General features: G+C 34.2%; 1 protein-coding gene across 1 annotated transcript in view; it reads left to right on the top strand.

Moving 5' to 3' along the window:
- Window positions 1-14,289, top strand: part of OPA1 (optic atrophy 1 (autosomal dominant)) — a 106,732-nt gene that overhangs the window by 46,140 nt on the left and 46,303 nt on the right. The window contains exons 8-20 of the mRNA XM_012642074.1: window positions 591-621; window positions 1,106-1,210; window positions 2,900-2,986; window positions 3,664-3,777; window positions 8,080-8,160; window positions 8,286-8,360; window positions 8,670-8,741; window positions 8,825-8,924; window positions 9,267-9,397; window positions 12,031-12,103; window positions 12,205-12,277; window positions 13,212-13,327; window positions 14,151-14,215. Coding sequence (XP_012497528.1) covers window positions 591-621; window positions 1,106-1,210; window positions 2,900-2,986; window positions 3,664-3,777; window positions 8,080-8,160; window positions 8,286-8,360; window positions 8,670-8,741; window positions 8,825-8,924; window positions 9,267-9,397; window positions 12,031-12,103; window positions 12,205-12,277; window positions 13,212-13,327; window positions 14,151-14,215 — 1,123 coding nt within the window. The remainder of the gene's footprint in view (window positions 1-590; window positions 622-1,105; window positions 1,211-2,899; window positions 2,987-3,663; window positions 3,778-8,079; window positions 8,161-8,285; window positions 8,361-8,669; window positions 8,742-8,824; window positions 8,925-9,266; window positions 9,398-12,030; window positions 12,104-12,204; window positions 12,278-13,211; window positions 13,328-14,150; window positions 14,216-14,289) is intronic.

Here is a 14,289-nt window from a genome sequence, read left to right as displayed (position 1 = left end):
TTCTGCCTGTTTCATACTATATAATTCAACTATGTATGTTTTCCTTTAATTTGGCTTAAGTTGGACATTCTTGGAGGGTAGAACCATGATTTCCTATTATTTACTTTGTTCTTGAAAGATTACAACAACCTAAAAAATTTTCTAAGAAATATTTTCCATTACAAAGGGCATGATAAGGTGGACATAAATAGTCTGCTGATTATATGAGGGAGTAATTTTTAATAGTTTTCTGTACATTATTAATGTTTGGAGAAGAAATCAAAACTAGGAATACCAATTAGAAAGGTTCGAATTTATTTGAGAGGAAAAATGGGTAGGCAGGCAACTACTTTGACAAAATAACCTGTCTAAACATTAGTCTTCTTTAAAATCTGTTTTTGTATCGTTCTTTTAAATATTGATATAATATCTCTGGATGTGGTAACTTAACAAAACCTAGAAGAGTTTGAGCCTGTAACTCAGACAGACCTATATTCAAAACCCTGTTCCTCCACCATCTACAAGCTGGGTGGCCTTGGTCAGGTTATCAAATGTACATAATCTCAAGTTCCTAATCTGTATAACCTCTGTCTCATGGGGTTTCTTTGAAGGCAAAGGGAGTTAATACATGTGAAACACTTAGTAACGGGCCTATCACATAATGCATGCTTAGATACTGCTAAGTATTATTATTTTTATTATAGCACCTTAATTAAAATATAAAATAATGTGGGAACTGGGAAGAATTTGAATTTTTATCAAATGACCCTATAAGGAAAACCTAAAATTTTGTTGTAATAGGAAACATTGCTTCTTAGACTGTACTTAAGAACTTGCTTCTTTAAATTCTTACATTTTTAGTATTTTTAAATAATTTCTTCAGTGTAAGTAGCAAAGAAATCTTTAAATGAAATGCTAAATTATGATAGAAAATTATAATGAATTTCACTGTTTGAGATAATATTTATAGTTTATTCTCTCAACATTTTCCTAGAAGCTTTTTAAATGTAATAATTCATTTTAACTAGAAGAGACATCTTCAGGAGTTTGGAAAATTTTAATTTAGACTTAGTATTATTTGTTAACCTATCTTTTTTATATAGTTACGTGTATTATTCTGTTACAGTTAAAGTATCAGAGAATCTTGGAACGATTAGAAAAGGAGAACAAAGAGTTGAGAAAATTAGTATTGCAGAAAGATGACAAAGGCATCCATCATAGAAAGCTTAAGGTATTTTAAGTTTATCTTAATTTGTAAATTCTCAGAACTTTGCTACTTAACCTTGTGTGTTCATCAATACCAGTTTTTGAGGAGCTATAAAGTATTCTATCATTCTTTTTTTTCTAACCTAATGTCCTTGGGAGTAGGAGGAGCTCTTCCTGTATTAACACATTTTACAAATTATAGACTCTAAAGATATGTTTTATGCTAAGCCCATAAAATCTTTGTACTTTTAAGAGTCATTTCTTATGAATCAATTTATTTTTCTGAAATACTTAGTTTATCTCTAGGCTTAATTTCTATATCTGTAAAATCAGAATTTAATTGATGGACACTTAACATCATTTCTTTACTTCTCTTTCCAGTGAATGATTAGGCCACTTCAGTTTTGTTTTTTTTTAAATTAACACTTTCTTCTAATAGAAGGATTCTTAGGCATTTACAGAATTTTTGAAAAAGCATATGCTGATATTGTTATCATAAGCACATTGGTAATTACCATTAAATTTTATTATTCTCCACCATATTTGCTAAACTGAAGTAATTCTTTTAACTTCAATCTCTTATAAGTAAACAATTTATGTATAGTAAAACTACAGTGTAAATCATGGCACATGTATTCTGTAGCCAGAGTCCAAACATACATAGTTCTAGTTTAACCAACATGCATTAGGAGCTCTGACTCTAAATCATGGTTATACAAAACAGATAAATAGCATGACTTATTTGCAAGTGGCACCTAGTAGTTGCAAAAATCATGTCCAAATGTTAATGTATATCAAGAGTTTACCTCAGAAACTGTTTTCTCTCATAAAATGCAATTTTAATGAAAATTTTTATTTATTTTTAGATAGATGGGATGGCAGTTGTTTGCCATTTAATTATTTCTAGGTATTAAGAGATGAAAGGAACCCGAAGCCCTCATTTTGTTCCTACCTTAGCATTAGAACTTATTATACCCATTTTTCCCAGGCTTATTTATTTGTTTGTTCATTCATTCATTCATTCATCAAATAATTACTTGAAGTTTGTCGCATTCAGGGCACCATGTTCAATCCTGGTTATACAGAGAGAAACGGCATAAGACGTTTGCCCTTGATGCACTCACATTTTGGCCTGCCCAGTTATCAGGGTACACTTAACAACTTTTACTGCTTTAACAGTCTCCTTGGTGTTCATTTCTCTTGTTTTATCCTTTTTTTAGGCACTTGCTTGTGCATTTTCTCTTTTCTCTCTCTTCTCTCTCTCTCACTCACACACACACACATACACAGACACACAACCCAAACTTGGCAAAGAATAATTTCATTATTGGTTGGTCACCTTATCCCTTACTTGGCCTTTTTCGGTGTTAATGGTCTTCCTCTGTTGGGCATTTATTATTAGCTCATCAGTATTAAATAATAATTTCTCTTTGTTATTTAATTAGAAGGTTAGGAAATCCTGAATTAATGAACCTTATTAAATCAGTTTATCACTAAATAAAATAAACTAAATAAGAAGAAATGGAATTTTATTCTGTACTATGTTAGTTTTTACTATGAAACTATATTTATGTAATTAGAAATAAATAATACAATGATTATGGAAAAACAATTTGAATTTATCAGCTTTTTTGTTTCTTGACCCCTCTGTGGTATTTCTTTTTTAAAATGTTTTCACTATTTAAAAAACTATTAATTTTTTAAAATTTTACAGAAGTCTTTGATTGACATGTATTCTGAAGTACTTGATGTTCTCTCTGATTATGATGCCAGTTATAATACACAAGATCATCTGCCACGAGTAAGTAAAAAAATTAATAGGCAGTAAACTTGCCCTATTAGCAAAAAAAAAAAAAATTTAGCTTCTTAAAAATGATGTGTATATATGTATACATACACACCACATCCATACACATATACACACATAGTTATATATTTTACATAGGATTATTCATGTGTTCCGGGTAGTATCTTAAACGGTATTGTTTGACTATTTTGGTCCATTATAAGTACCTAATATTTATGTATTACTTGAATTTATGCGTTATAAAGGAAGGCTATTAGATTTTTGGCATTATATATTTATAATATTTGCAATATTAAATTATTAAATGGTGGATTAAATTAGGCTTAAGACTGAAATTTAACTTAATAGAATTGAAAATGTGTTTATAAAGAGTAAGCTAGCTATAAAGATTTGTGGAAAGTTAGTAATCTGATTTTAGAAATAGTGGTTTAAATTAGCACAAGTTTTTAAAATAAAAATTTGGCTATAAATAATGGATCCAGTTAATGTTTTGCTAGTTATTTTTTCAACGTGCGTACATCAACTATCATTTTTTTCATGGATTTCTAATAATTATTTCTTTAACTGTTGATATTTTAAAAGACTAAAAAACTTAGAGCAGCATTCCAAATCTATTTGAATTTAATTGGTATCAGATAAATAAGAATAAATGTTATTTGTTTTGCACTGAGGTTGTTGTGGTTGGAGATCAGAGTGCTGGAAAAACCAGTGTGTTGGAAATGATTGCTCAAGCACGAATATTCCCAAGAGGATCTGGGGAGATGATGACACGTTCTCCAGTTAAGGTAAGAAAATAGGCCATCTGAATGAAGTTCCTTCGGGAAGTAACCACTTCAGTGAGGTCTGTTTATTGTGTTAAAATGAAGACTTTTAACTAAAGAAAGAATTGATATATAGTACTTGGAATCATTCCTAGTGTGGAAATCAGTAGGAGGCACAACCAGGAGGCCAGTGTGGCAGGAACTGACTAAGGGGAGATGGATGGGAGAGGATGTCAGAGGCCCAGAGGGAGGCCAGGCTCTACTGAGCCATTATAAGGCCTTTGGGTTTTATTCTGAGTAAGATCACTGAGAAGTTGAGTAGAGAATGAGAATATTGGAAGTAAAGTCAGTGAATATAGATAATTTCCTGGTTTTATTGTAAAAAAGAGCAGAGATATGGGGCAATAGCAGTTGAATTATGTTGAGTAAAGGGAAGGTTTTAAAGATATTTATGTGATGATTGTAATGATCTAGTAAAGGGAAAGAAAATGATGCAAGAGAGAGGGAATAATTGCAAGAGCAAAGTTACTGAGGTGAAGGAGGCTGGGACTCAGTCTACAAGTTGTCCATAACGATTTATCCATGGTCAAAGGAAGAATGTATGTAGTTACCGAGTCTTTCATTGAACAGATATTTATTGAACACTTATAAGTACCAGCAGCCAGGCACGGTGGCTCACCCCTGTAATCCCGGTACTTTGGGTGGCTGAGGTGGGAGGACTGCTTGAGGCCAGCAGTCCGAGACCAGCCTGGGCAACATACCAAGACCCCGTCTCTACAAAAAGTAAAAATAAAAAAAATCTTATCTGGGTACAATGCCTATAGTCCTAGCTACTCGGGAGGCCTGAACCCAGGAGGTTGAGGCTGCGGTGAGCTATGATCGCACCACTGCACTCCAGTCTGAGTGACAGAGTGAGACTCTGTCTCTAACCAAAAAAAAAAAAAAAAAATGCCAGCACTGTTCTAGGCAACTTTTGGTTAAAACAAGAAAAAAAGATCCTTGCCATAGTGGAGGATACATTCTAAGAGAAAGAGACAGACAATAAATAATAAACATAATGAATAACTAAACTATATAGTGTGTTAGAAGGTGGTAAGTGTTGTGCCAAAAAGAAGTAGTAGAGCCAGGTAACGGGAATGGAAGCCAAATTATTATATCAACTGTTAGTTAAAGGTCCCAGGGTGCTGTTCGATTGCACTGATAATGTAGCATTTGAACCAACATTTGCAGAAGTGAGGGAGATAGTCATGTGGATGTCTAGTGCAACAGCGTTAGGCAGAGAGAATAGCTAGTGTAATTGAAGTGGCTGGGTGGCTGTCATATTCAAGGAATAACAAAGAGGCCAGTGTGGCTAGACCATAAGTGAAGAGTAGTAAGTGATGAGGTCAGAGGGGTAACACAGGGCAGGAAGAAGAAGATCATTAGGGCCTTATAGGACATTGTACAGACTTTGGTTTTCATTTTGAGTAAAATGGAGAGCCAGTGCCAGATTTTGAGTAGAGTAACAACATTGCCTTTTAAAAGGCTCTTGCTGCTTTATTGAAAATAGATGTAGGCAAGATAGGTAGAACCAGGGAGACCAGGTGGGAGCCATTAGAATATCCAGGTGATACTTGGACCAGGAAAGTAGCAGTGAAGATGATAAGAAATGGTTGGATTATGAATCTATTTTGAAAGTAGAATCAACAGGATTTCTTTACAGATTTGATATGGGAAGAGAGAGAAAAAGAACGTGTCAGTTATCAAGGATGGCTCCCAGGTTGTTGGCCTGAACAAATTAAAGGATGTGGTTTATATAGGAATGTCTGTGAGTGGATCAGGTTTGGGGTAAGATCAGGAGTTCAGTTTTGGACTCACTGAAGGGTGATGACAAATAAGCAGTTGGATATACAAGTTTAGAGAGAGGTCTGGACTAGAGACACAAATTTAGGAGTCATGCTCAAATATCAAAAAGTAGTATTCAAAGCCATGATCTTATTGGGTGAGATCTCCAAGGGAGGGATGGAAATAGAGAAGACACAGGACCAAGGATTAAATCCTGGGCACTCTCAACATTGAGAGGTTGAGGGAAGAGGAAACAACAGAGGAGTGTGTGAAGGTGCAACCAGTATGATAAGAGGGAAACCAGAACAGTGCAGTGTACTAGAAGTCAGGTAGAGAAAATATTGATGAGGAGGGAGTGCTCAACGAGGTCAGATGCTACTGATAGATCAAGGAAGATGAAGACTGAGATTCGATCATTGAATATACCAGTGCAGGCAAGTAAGTGAAATGTGTGGAAGTTTCCTTCTCATTGCATCTGCTTCCTCAAATAAGAAGCCGAATTTTCAGCTGTCAATTAAAGAGAATGGAGAAGAGATTGAAGATTGAGGCAGGAACAAAAAGTGAAATCTTTTCTAAGAGATTGTGGTGACTCTAGGAAGGAAGTCAAATATTAGGATTGCTGAGTTGGACTGAAGTCCCCTTTAAGGTCTGTGGACAGAAATTTAAAGTGAATCTATATAGTTACATTTGTTTTGTTTCTTTCGTGTTCGCTTAATAGGGGTAGGTATAGAGTAGTGGGAAAATTGGAAAATTGAAATTACCAAGAATTGTGGCCAGAATAGTGGTAGAAACTGAAGACAATGTGAGGCTAATGATAAAATCTTTAAGAAATGAACAAGGAAGAGTATTAGTCTAAAGTGAGTCATACAAAGTTCGCTTTTGGGAGTCTGGCTATGAATTGAACCATGTTGTGTGACACTGGTTCCTTTTTCAATGCTCTGTGGTATTGTGACTGTACCACATTTTACTATCAATGGGAATTTGAGTACTTCCAACTTAGGGAAAAAATACAGAAAAAACAAAACGAACCTTGGACTATCATGCTCATATAACGCTCATATCATGTTCAGTAATCATATCTCATATCATGCTCAATAATCATACTCAATAATCAATTGTAAAAACATTGGAAATTTACCTTTTACATTGTTAATAGCACCCTAAGGTAGAGGCTATGGATGATATTTCAGGAAGGAATTTAACTTTGTTTTGGCAGGTGGATAGAGTATGGCAGGTTTCTTGGACACAGACAAGACAAGGCTCTTCTCTTTCGAGTTTGCCCTTAGTCCCCTAGCGTTTACAGAGCTTCTCTTTGAGGGACCCTGAACTCTAGGTTTTTCTTTCCCCAGAACAGTGAAAGTGCCAAAATCTTGACTTAGTATTTCAGCCTCATTAGCAATTTCTTTCTGCTTGGTTTCTTAATATATGAATGCCTTGAAGGGAACTTGTGCACAGGAGGTAGGGTTTAGTTTGGGGAGGTTTATTTCTGCAGTCCATTTTTCTCAGGGATCTTGGCACCTTATGTTGTGGCTGCTTGATAACCATGAATTCCAATTTTTATCTACTCAACCCAATTAAACTGCTACAGATTTTAAGCTTTTTACTTGGGCCTCTGCCTTGTGCCACAAATTAGCAAGTGCTCTGATGGGAAATAGCTGCAGAAAAATCCTTACAAAATCCTTTGGGATCCCAGACTCTTAGGCTGGGCTTCCGGGATTGCTTTCAAACAGCTATTTTTTTTTTTTTTTAAATCTAGCCTGTTTAGCTAATCTCAGTGGAAGAAATTATACTTTGTAAAGTAAAATAGAGTAATTACAGAAAAGCTGAAAAGTTAAGGAATGTGAAGTTCATGAAACCGCTGATTGTTAATATATGTTGCTATAAAATTTCTTGCCAAGATATGACTCCTTGGGTGAAGGCTGCCTTAGCTGCATTATACTATTCTCTTCTGTGGCACCCTGGGTTTTGCCACTCTCTTCTATTATGTCTGTGTATATTTCTTTCTCCTAGGATATAGTGAAGTCTAAAACAGAGACAGTCAACTCTTTGTATTTCCCTACCTACAACACCACATATTTCACTCTCAATAAATAGACATTGAATAAATGAATTGTCCTTTGCCTAAATTCATCTTTGAAGTTAAGTGCAAGATTTTCTTTTACTTTTTGAAGTTTTAGAGTGATCATTTTGTGCTTGTATAACGTTGACTAGAGAAAGAAAGGGACAGGCAGCAGCATTTTAGATCATAAAAGAAATAAAATAATCAGCAATCTGGTTGGGAAATGACAATACGTGTGACATATGTATGAACAATACAAATACAAAATTATTGTGCGCTCATAACTATCATGTTGACAGCTCCAGGGGCTGCTCCTAAAGTGTAGTGTGAAGGGTCTCTCAGATTTGTGCAATGTGGTAGCCCTGTCTAGACCACGTAAGTGCTATGGGAATTAATATTAATTGTAAATGCATTATTACATCTCAGTTTTCTATTACTATTAGGTGACTCTGAGTGAAGGTCCTCATCACGTGGCCTTATTTAAAGATAGTTCTCGAGAGTTTGATCTTACCAAAGAGGAAGATGTAAGTAGAATTCATCTAAGGTTCATATGTGTAATTTTATAACCCTTATGAGTTTATAAAAGACAATTAAATGGAATATTTGTGAACTAAGATTTTCTTAGGATTTTGTTGTTTTCTATTAATAGCTTGCAGCATTAAGACATGAAATAGAACTCCGAATGAGGAAAAATGTGAAAGAAGGCTGTACAGTTAGCCCTGAGGTAAGGGTTGCAATTTATTTCAGTAATATTTTATGGCAATCCAATGTTTATGATTTCAAATAAATCATAATATTGGTATTGATGTTTAGATTGCAGCTGTCCTGAGATACATAATTTCTTTTAAAAAATTCCAAATGTATCATTTTGTGGGTAATTTTCTAATCACTATTATAGGATCAGAAAAAGAATATATTTTTTTCTGTGTAGCGTATCTGTATGGGTGAGATATAGAATTTTCAGAATATATGTTGCCAGACAATTTTTTAACAAACTCCCCTCAAAAATTAATGTTTTTTTCTTCTTGAGTAGACCATATCCTTAAATGTAAAAGGCCCCGGACTGCAGAGGATGGTGCTTGTTGACTTACCAGGTGTGATTAATGTAAGTATATACCAAACATGTATCTTATTTTATTACTGTTGTGGGAGACATTTTTAATGACATTTAAAACCTTTTTCTTCAAGACTGTGACATCAGGCATGGCTCCTGACACAAAGGAAACTATTTTCAGTATCAGCAAAGCTTATATGCAGAATCCTAATGCCATCATACTGTGTATTCAAGGTAAATTATATCAAAAGATTTTAATCATACCAATACACTTTCTTCTTTAGCATTACAGGCTTTGCTCTAAATAATGCACATTATATAAACATACAAAATAAATGAGTTTTTGCCTTCTTGTTCATTTTATTGGTAAATAGAACTGAAGTTGGAATTATTTTGATAAATTTCACTGTTGGCATCATTGAAATTTTTAGTGGCTAGAATTTCTTTTCATAAATAAAATAAATGTATTAAATTTTTCTTGCTATAATGTGACACAAGTGTATAACTTGTGCTAAGTTTTTAAAGCCTACTTTGCATTTTTAAAACCCACAGTGTCATTTTAAAATTTTTTTTCAGATGGATCTGTGGATGCTGAGCGCAGTATTGTTACAGACTTGGTCAGTCAAATGGATCCTCATGGAAGAAGAACCATATTTGTTTTGACCAAAGTAGACCTGGCAGAGAAAAATGTAGCTAGTCCAAGCAGGGTGAGGGCAAATTCTTTGTACAAGCTCCAGCTGTGATAGGGATTGACTATTAAAAAAAAATCCTTGTGGAATAATTTATCAGAAAGTAGTAGTGGGATTTTTCTTGTTTCTTTTTAAAAACAAAGTGCTAGAAAATTACAGTAAATTACTTAAGTGTAATTTTGAAATATAAATAAAATTTCATAATTATAGTTAATTATGCTTCAGAAGTACTTAAACTGCTAATTTGCTTGCCCTAATTTGATTTGAATAATTTTATATGCTAACATATTGTCATTAGCTTCATTTGTTGTGTTTCTTTCTTTTTTTTGAGTTAGTTATAGTATAGATTCCCTAAGTTAGTGATAGTATGGATTCCTTTTGGACCTTATATATGTCATTTTATTGCAGGTAAACATTCCTTTCCCTAACTCATCAAAGACTGTCTAGCAGATTTTCATAGTAGAAAAGGCATGGGACTGGGAGTTAGGCTTCAACAGTTTCATCCATGCTCCACCACCAACTGGCTCTATGTTGTTGGGCAAACTTTGTTTCTTTTCTAAATCTAATCAATGCAGAATCTAGCCCATTAGTCTAGTTGACTAGACTAGGTCTAAAGTCATTTCATTTCTGAAATTCTGTGAGTTCTGTACATCGTGTTCATTGTCTCTTATCCTAGGGAAATGTATTTTTAGAATTATTTCACTGAAATCTATAACACCTTTCCTCTTTACTCCTCCTTTAACAAAGAAAGAGTTTTATTTCAAGGTAACATTGTATACAAATCTTATTAGGGTGAAAGTTTTGACTCAAGACGTGTTCTCTACTTAGTTGTAAAGTCATAAGGTAGTAGTTATGAGTACAGATTCTATAGCCAGATGCCTTAGTATCAAATCCTGGCTCTACCATTTGCTAGCTGTGTAACCTTGGGTAAATTATTTAACTTTTCAGTGCTTTAGACTTCCTTATCTGGTGGAAATGAAGATATTAATGGTTCTTTCTCATAGGTTGTGAAGATTTGATGAGTTAAATATATGTTGTAAAGTGGTTGGGATAATGCTTGGCATAAAAGTGTTATATACATAGAGACTGTCATCTGTTATTATATCATTATCTTCCATAGAACAACTACTTTGGACTTTAAGTACCCATCGCCGGTGATACTGCTTAGAATTTCTCTCCTTGCCACCTTAAACTTTCTGAGACCATGCCTCTGTCAGGGGTCCCCAAGACAGACCAGCCCTAGGGTCAGTGCTTCTTCAGAAGGACTCACAGCACATAGTCATACTTGTACCTAAGGTGTATTACAATGAGAGGATAAAACAAAATCACCAAGGGAAAAGGCGCATGGGATGAAGTCTGGAGGAAACCAAGCGTCCTCTCTAGTAGAGTCACACAGGGCATGCTTAATCCCTCCAGCAACAAATTTCTCATTAGAAACTCAGCACCTAAGGTTTTTATTGGAAAGTGGTTATGTAGACACCCCATGTAACAAAATTCCAGATTCCCAGAAGGAAAGCATATGTTTAGGATAAATCACATTATTTGCACAATGAGCCACTGTTACTTAGGTTAAGGTTTATGTCAGTGTAAGGCGCCGTTTACCAGTTTCGTTCCCAGATACCAGCCAAAGACAAGCAGGCCTTTTTAAGGATAACAGTCTTAGGCCTGCTGTGCTAACTCTTCTGCACAGCCTCCATGACCTCTGCTCTGCCTTATTTCTAAGGGGAAGACTTGCTGTGGCAATAATAGTCCTGATAAGAAGGAAAGAAGTGAGGTAGAAGAATTTCTGTGGCCTCCTCCATCTCTCTCTATTCCTTTCATTTCTTTTGAAATGCAATTGAAACTTACTTCAGCCCTTTTTATATCAAAGATTCGACCTTAGCTTAGGTTATAACTTGTTCTTAAAGGAAGGATTCTCACCCCTGTATTAATCTGAAGGGGCTTCAGAGAGAAGAGACTCTTTTATGTTGTGTGGGAATAGTAGATCTCTGTGCAAATACACATTTTTCTGGGTACAGAAACTATAATTTTTATCACATTAAGAAAAAGATTGTTGACCCTAAAAGAGTTGAGAACCAATGGATTCAAATATTTTAAAAGGTGAGGGGAAAGAAAAGGAGGAGGAAGGAATAAAAGAAGACAATCCAATTTGGTAAAAACTTAGGTATTTGAAGAAAGGATGGGGAAATAATAATAATATTAATAGCTATCATTTATTGAATACTTCTACATGGGTGGCATTGTGCTAAGTATCATATCCCATAATCATTTCAGTATTTTTGAGAAAGTTAAGTCACTTACTTAAGACCACATAGCTACTCAATGGCAGAGCAGGAATTCAAACTGAGGTCTGTCTGATTCCAAATCACTATGTATCATTGAAAGTTTTAATTTTGATAGATAATTTTAATAATACATTCTTAATATAGTAAAATTAAATGTATTTTGTACTCTTATAGCAATTAAAATATATTTTAAATGCTTTTGTACAGATTTATATATTTAACTATACATGTATAGTTATTAATGTATATATAATGACTATATAATACATAGTCATTAAGTTATTTTGCTTTTTAGATTGTATATTATACTCTTAAAAGTTTTGTAAACCTACATCTCACATTTATTTTTACTACTTTTTAAAATAGATTCAGCAGATAATTGAAGGAAAGCTCTTCCCAATGAAAGCTCTGGGTTATTTTGCTGTTGTGACAGGAAAAGGTATGCAAAGATACATTATTATAATCTGTGTTTAGTTTTTGTTATTTTCACATAATAAGGTTAATTTTCTTGGTGAAAATTTGGCCACCATCTTCCCGCAGGAAACAGCTCTGAAAGCATTGAAGCCATAAAAGAATATGAAGAAGAATTTTTCCAGAATTCAAAACTTCTAAAGTAGGTGTCTTGTTAAAATATTTAAACATTTTACAGTGAGGGAGTAGCTTAAATTAAACTGTTTTTACCTAAAAGTTCATGTTTTATAGCTGTTAGTTTAACATTGAATTTCTAGAATTGTTCCCAAATAGTAATCTGTATCTAATAAGCAAGTCCTTAAACTGGTCTTTGACAGAATTAGGAGCAGTTCATCCCATGTTACAGTAGATGATGGCCTAATAAACTACCTTTTGGGATGTGGGCACCGAAATACAACACAGATAACTCTTATGTCATTTTATTTATAAAGTGACTTTTAAAAACCAACACTTCCATTTTTCAATACGTGTACACATTTCTCTTACAAGGTTAGGGAAAGTCGGAGTGAAGGATGTCAGAGGAGTTAGTATCCCTAAATAGATTTTGGCAGAAAATAAGATATTGACCAAAAAGCAAAAAGGAAGAGCCAAGGGGCAATTGGATTACTGTATACTAAAACTTTATATGTAGAGAGTTTCTGAAAATAGAAAAGTTTGTTTGCTTCTAGATTAGTATAGTAAATCAAGATAATTCTTGCAGACATAGTCTTGCATGTTGTCTGTTGGGAGGGAACTGACAAGCGTATAGAACTGTGCTATCCAATATGGTAGTCACTAGTCCTTTGTGGTTGTTAAAACTTAAACTAGCTAATATTCAGTAAAATTAAAAATTCAATTCCTCAGTCACACTAACCACACATTTCAAGGGCTCAGTAAACCCATCTGGCTATTAGCTACCATATTGGACAGCTTAGCTGTAGAACATTTTCTTTATCACAAAGTTTTATTAGATAGCATTGGTATCAAAGGTATAGTGGATGTTCTCATTATAACAAGTACATTCTCAAAATTGGTGAAAATAGTGTTGTCTTTTTTGCCATTTTAATATACTTTAGCTCTTATTATTTTTTTTACAGAACAAGCATGCTAAAGGCACACCAAGTGACTACAAGAAATTTAAGCCTTGCTGTATCAGACTGCTTTTGGAAAATGGTACGAGAGTCAGTTGAACAACAGGCTGATAGTTTCAAAGGTAAGTTGGATTTTTAAAATAAGCAAACAAATTCAGACATTTTATTAGCTGTCAATCTTTAGCATTTATCACATTCTATGCCCCTTTAACAGTTGCTTAGTAATTCATTCACTGTTAGACAATATATAGAAAATGAAAAAATGCAAATCTTCAGTTGTAGAAGAATAGGATTTTTCCTTTCAGAGGAAAATTGCTAGTGTTTGGGAGAAAGTGTAGTAAACTATAGAGAACTTGGATTTCCCCCTTTTTAGGGAGAAGAGAGGAAATGTGTTGGGAAGCAGAGCACTCTGTGCTTCATTTACATTGTACTGTTTCCTGAATTCCTGCTCAATGTCTTTGCTTTCACAGTTTTATCTGATGAGACTATATTCTCCTTCCCTTTTCCCATATGGAAATCCTACCTATTTATCCCACTTAGTCCCTCAGCAACCTTGTAAGCATTATTTTTATTGCCATTTTACAGAAGAGAAACCGAAGAACAGAATAACTTACCCAAATAACTTACCAGTATTGGACAGCAACAGATAATAGATCCAGGATTTGGATCTTGGTGGTACAACTGCAGAGTCCATTCTTTTAGCAGCTATACTGAACAGCTTCAGCTGTGTGTTTGTGAATTGAAAATGGAGAAACTAGAATCAAGGAGAATTGTTTAGAAAGCTGTTGCAATAATGAAATTCTGAGATGCTGAGAGCCCAGAGTACTAAGGAGCCATAGGCGCACCTAAGAAATTCAGTTAAGACTGTAGATATGCAATATAACCTTTAACCACTACAGCTAGAAAGAAAGAATCATCAAATTTGAACATTTCCTTCTTCCTCAGCAACACGTTTTAACCTTGAAACTGAGTGGAAGAATAACTATCCTCGCCTGCGAGAACTTGACCGGGTAATATTTGGATACCTCATGTATTTTCTATATATCTTAATTTAATATTGTGTTCTAACAAAATTTTTGTTGAT

The sequence above is a fragment of the Propithecus coquereli genome, unplaced genomic scaffold (genome assembly GCF_000956105.1).
Source record: "Propithecus coquereli isolate 6110/MARCELLA unplaced genomic scaffold, Pcoq_1.0 Scaffold10, whole genome shotgun sequence".
Classification (NCBI taxonomy): domain Eukaryota; kingdom Metazoa; phylum Chordata; class Mammalia; order Primates; family Indriidae; genus Propithecus; species Propithecus coquereli.
The sequence above is the reverse complement of the archived record's forward strand: the minus strand, read 5'-3'. Positions and strand labels throughout refer to the sequence as shown.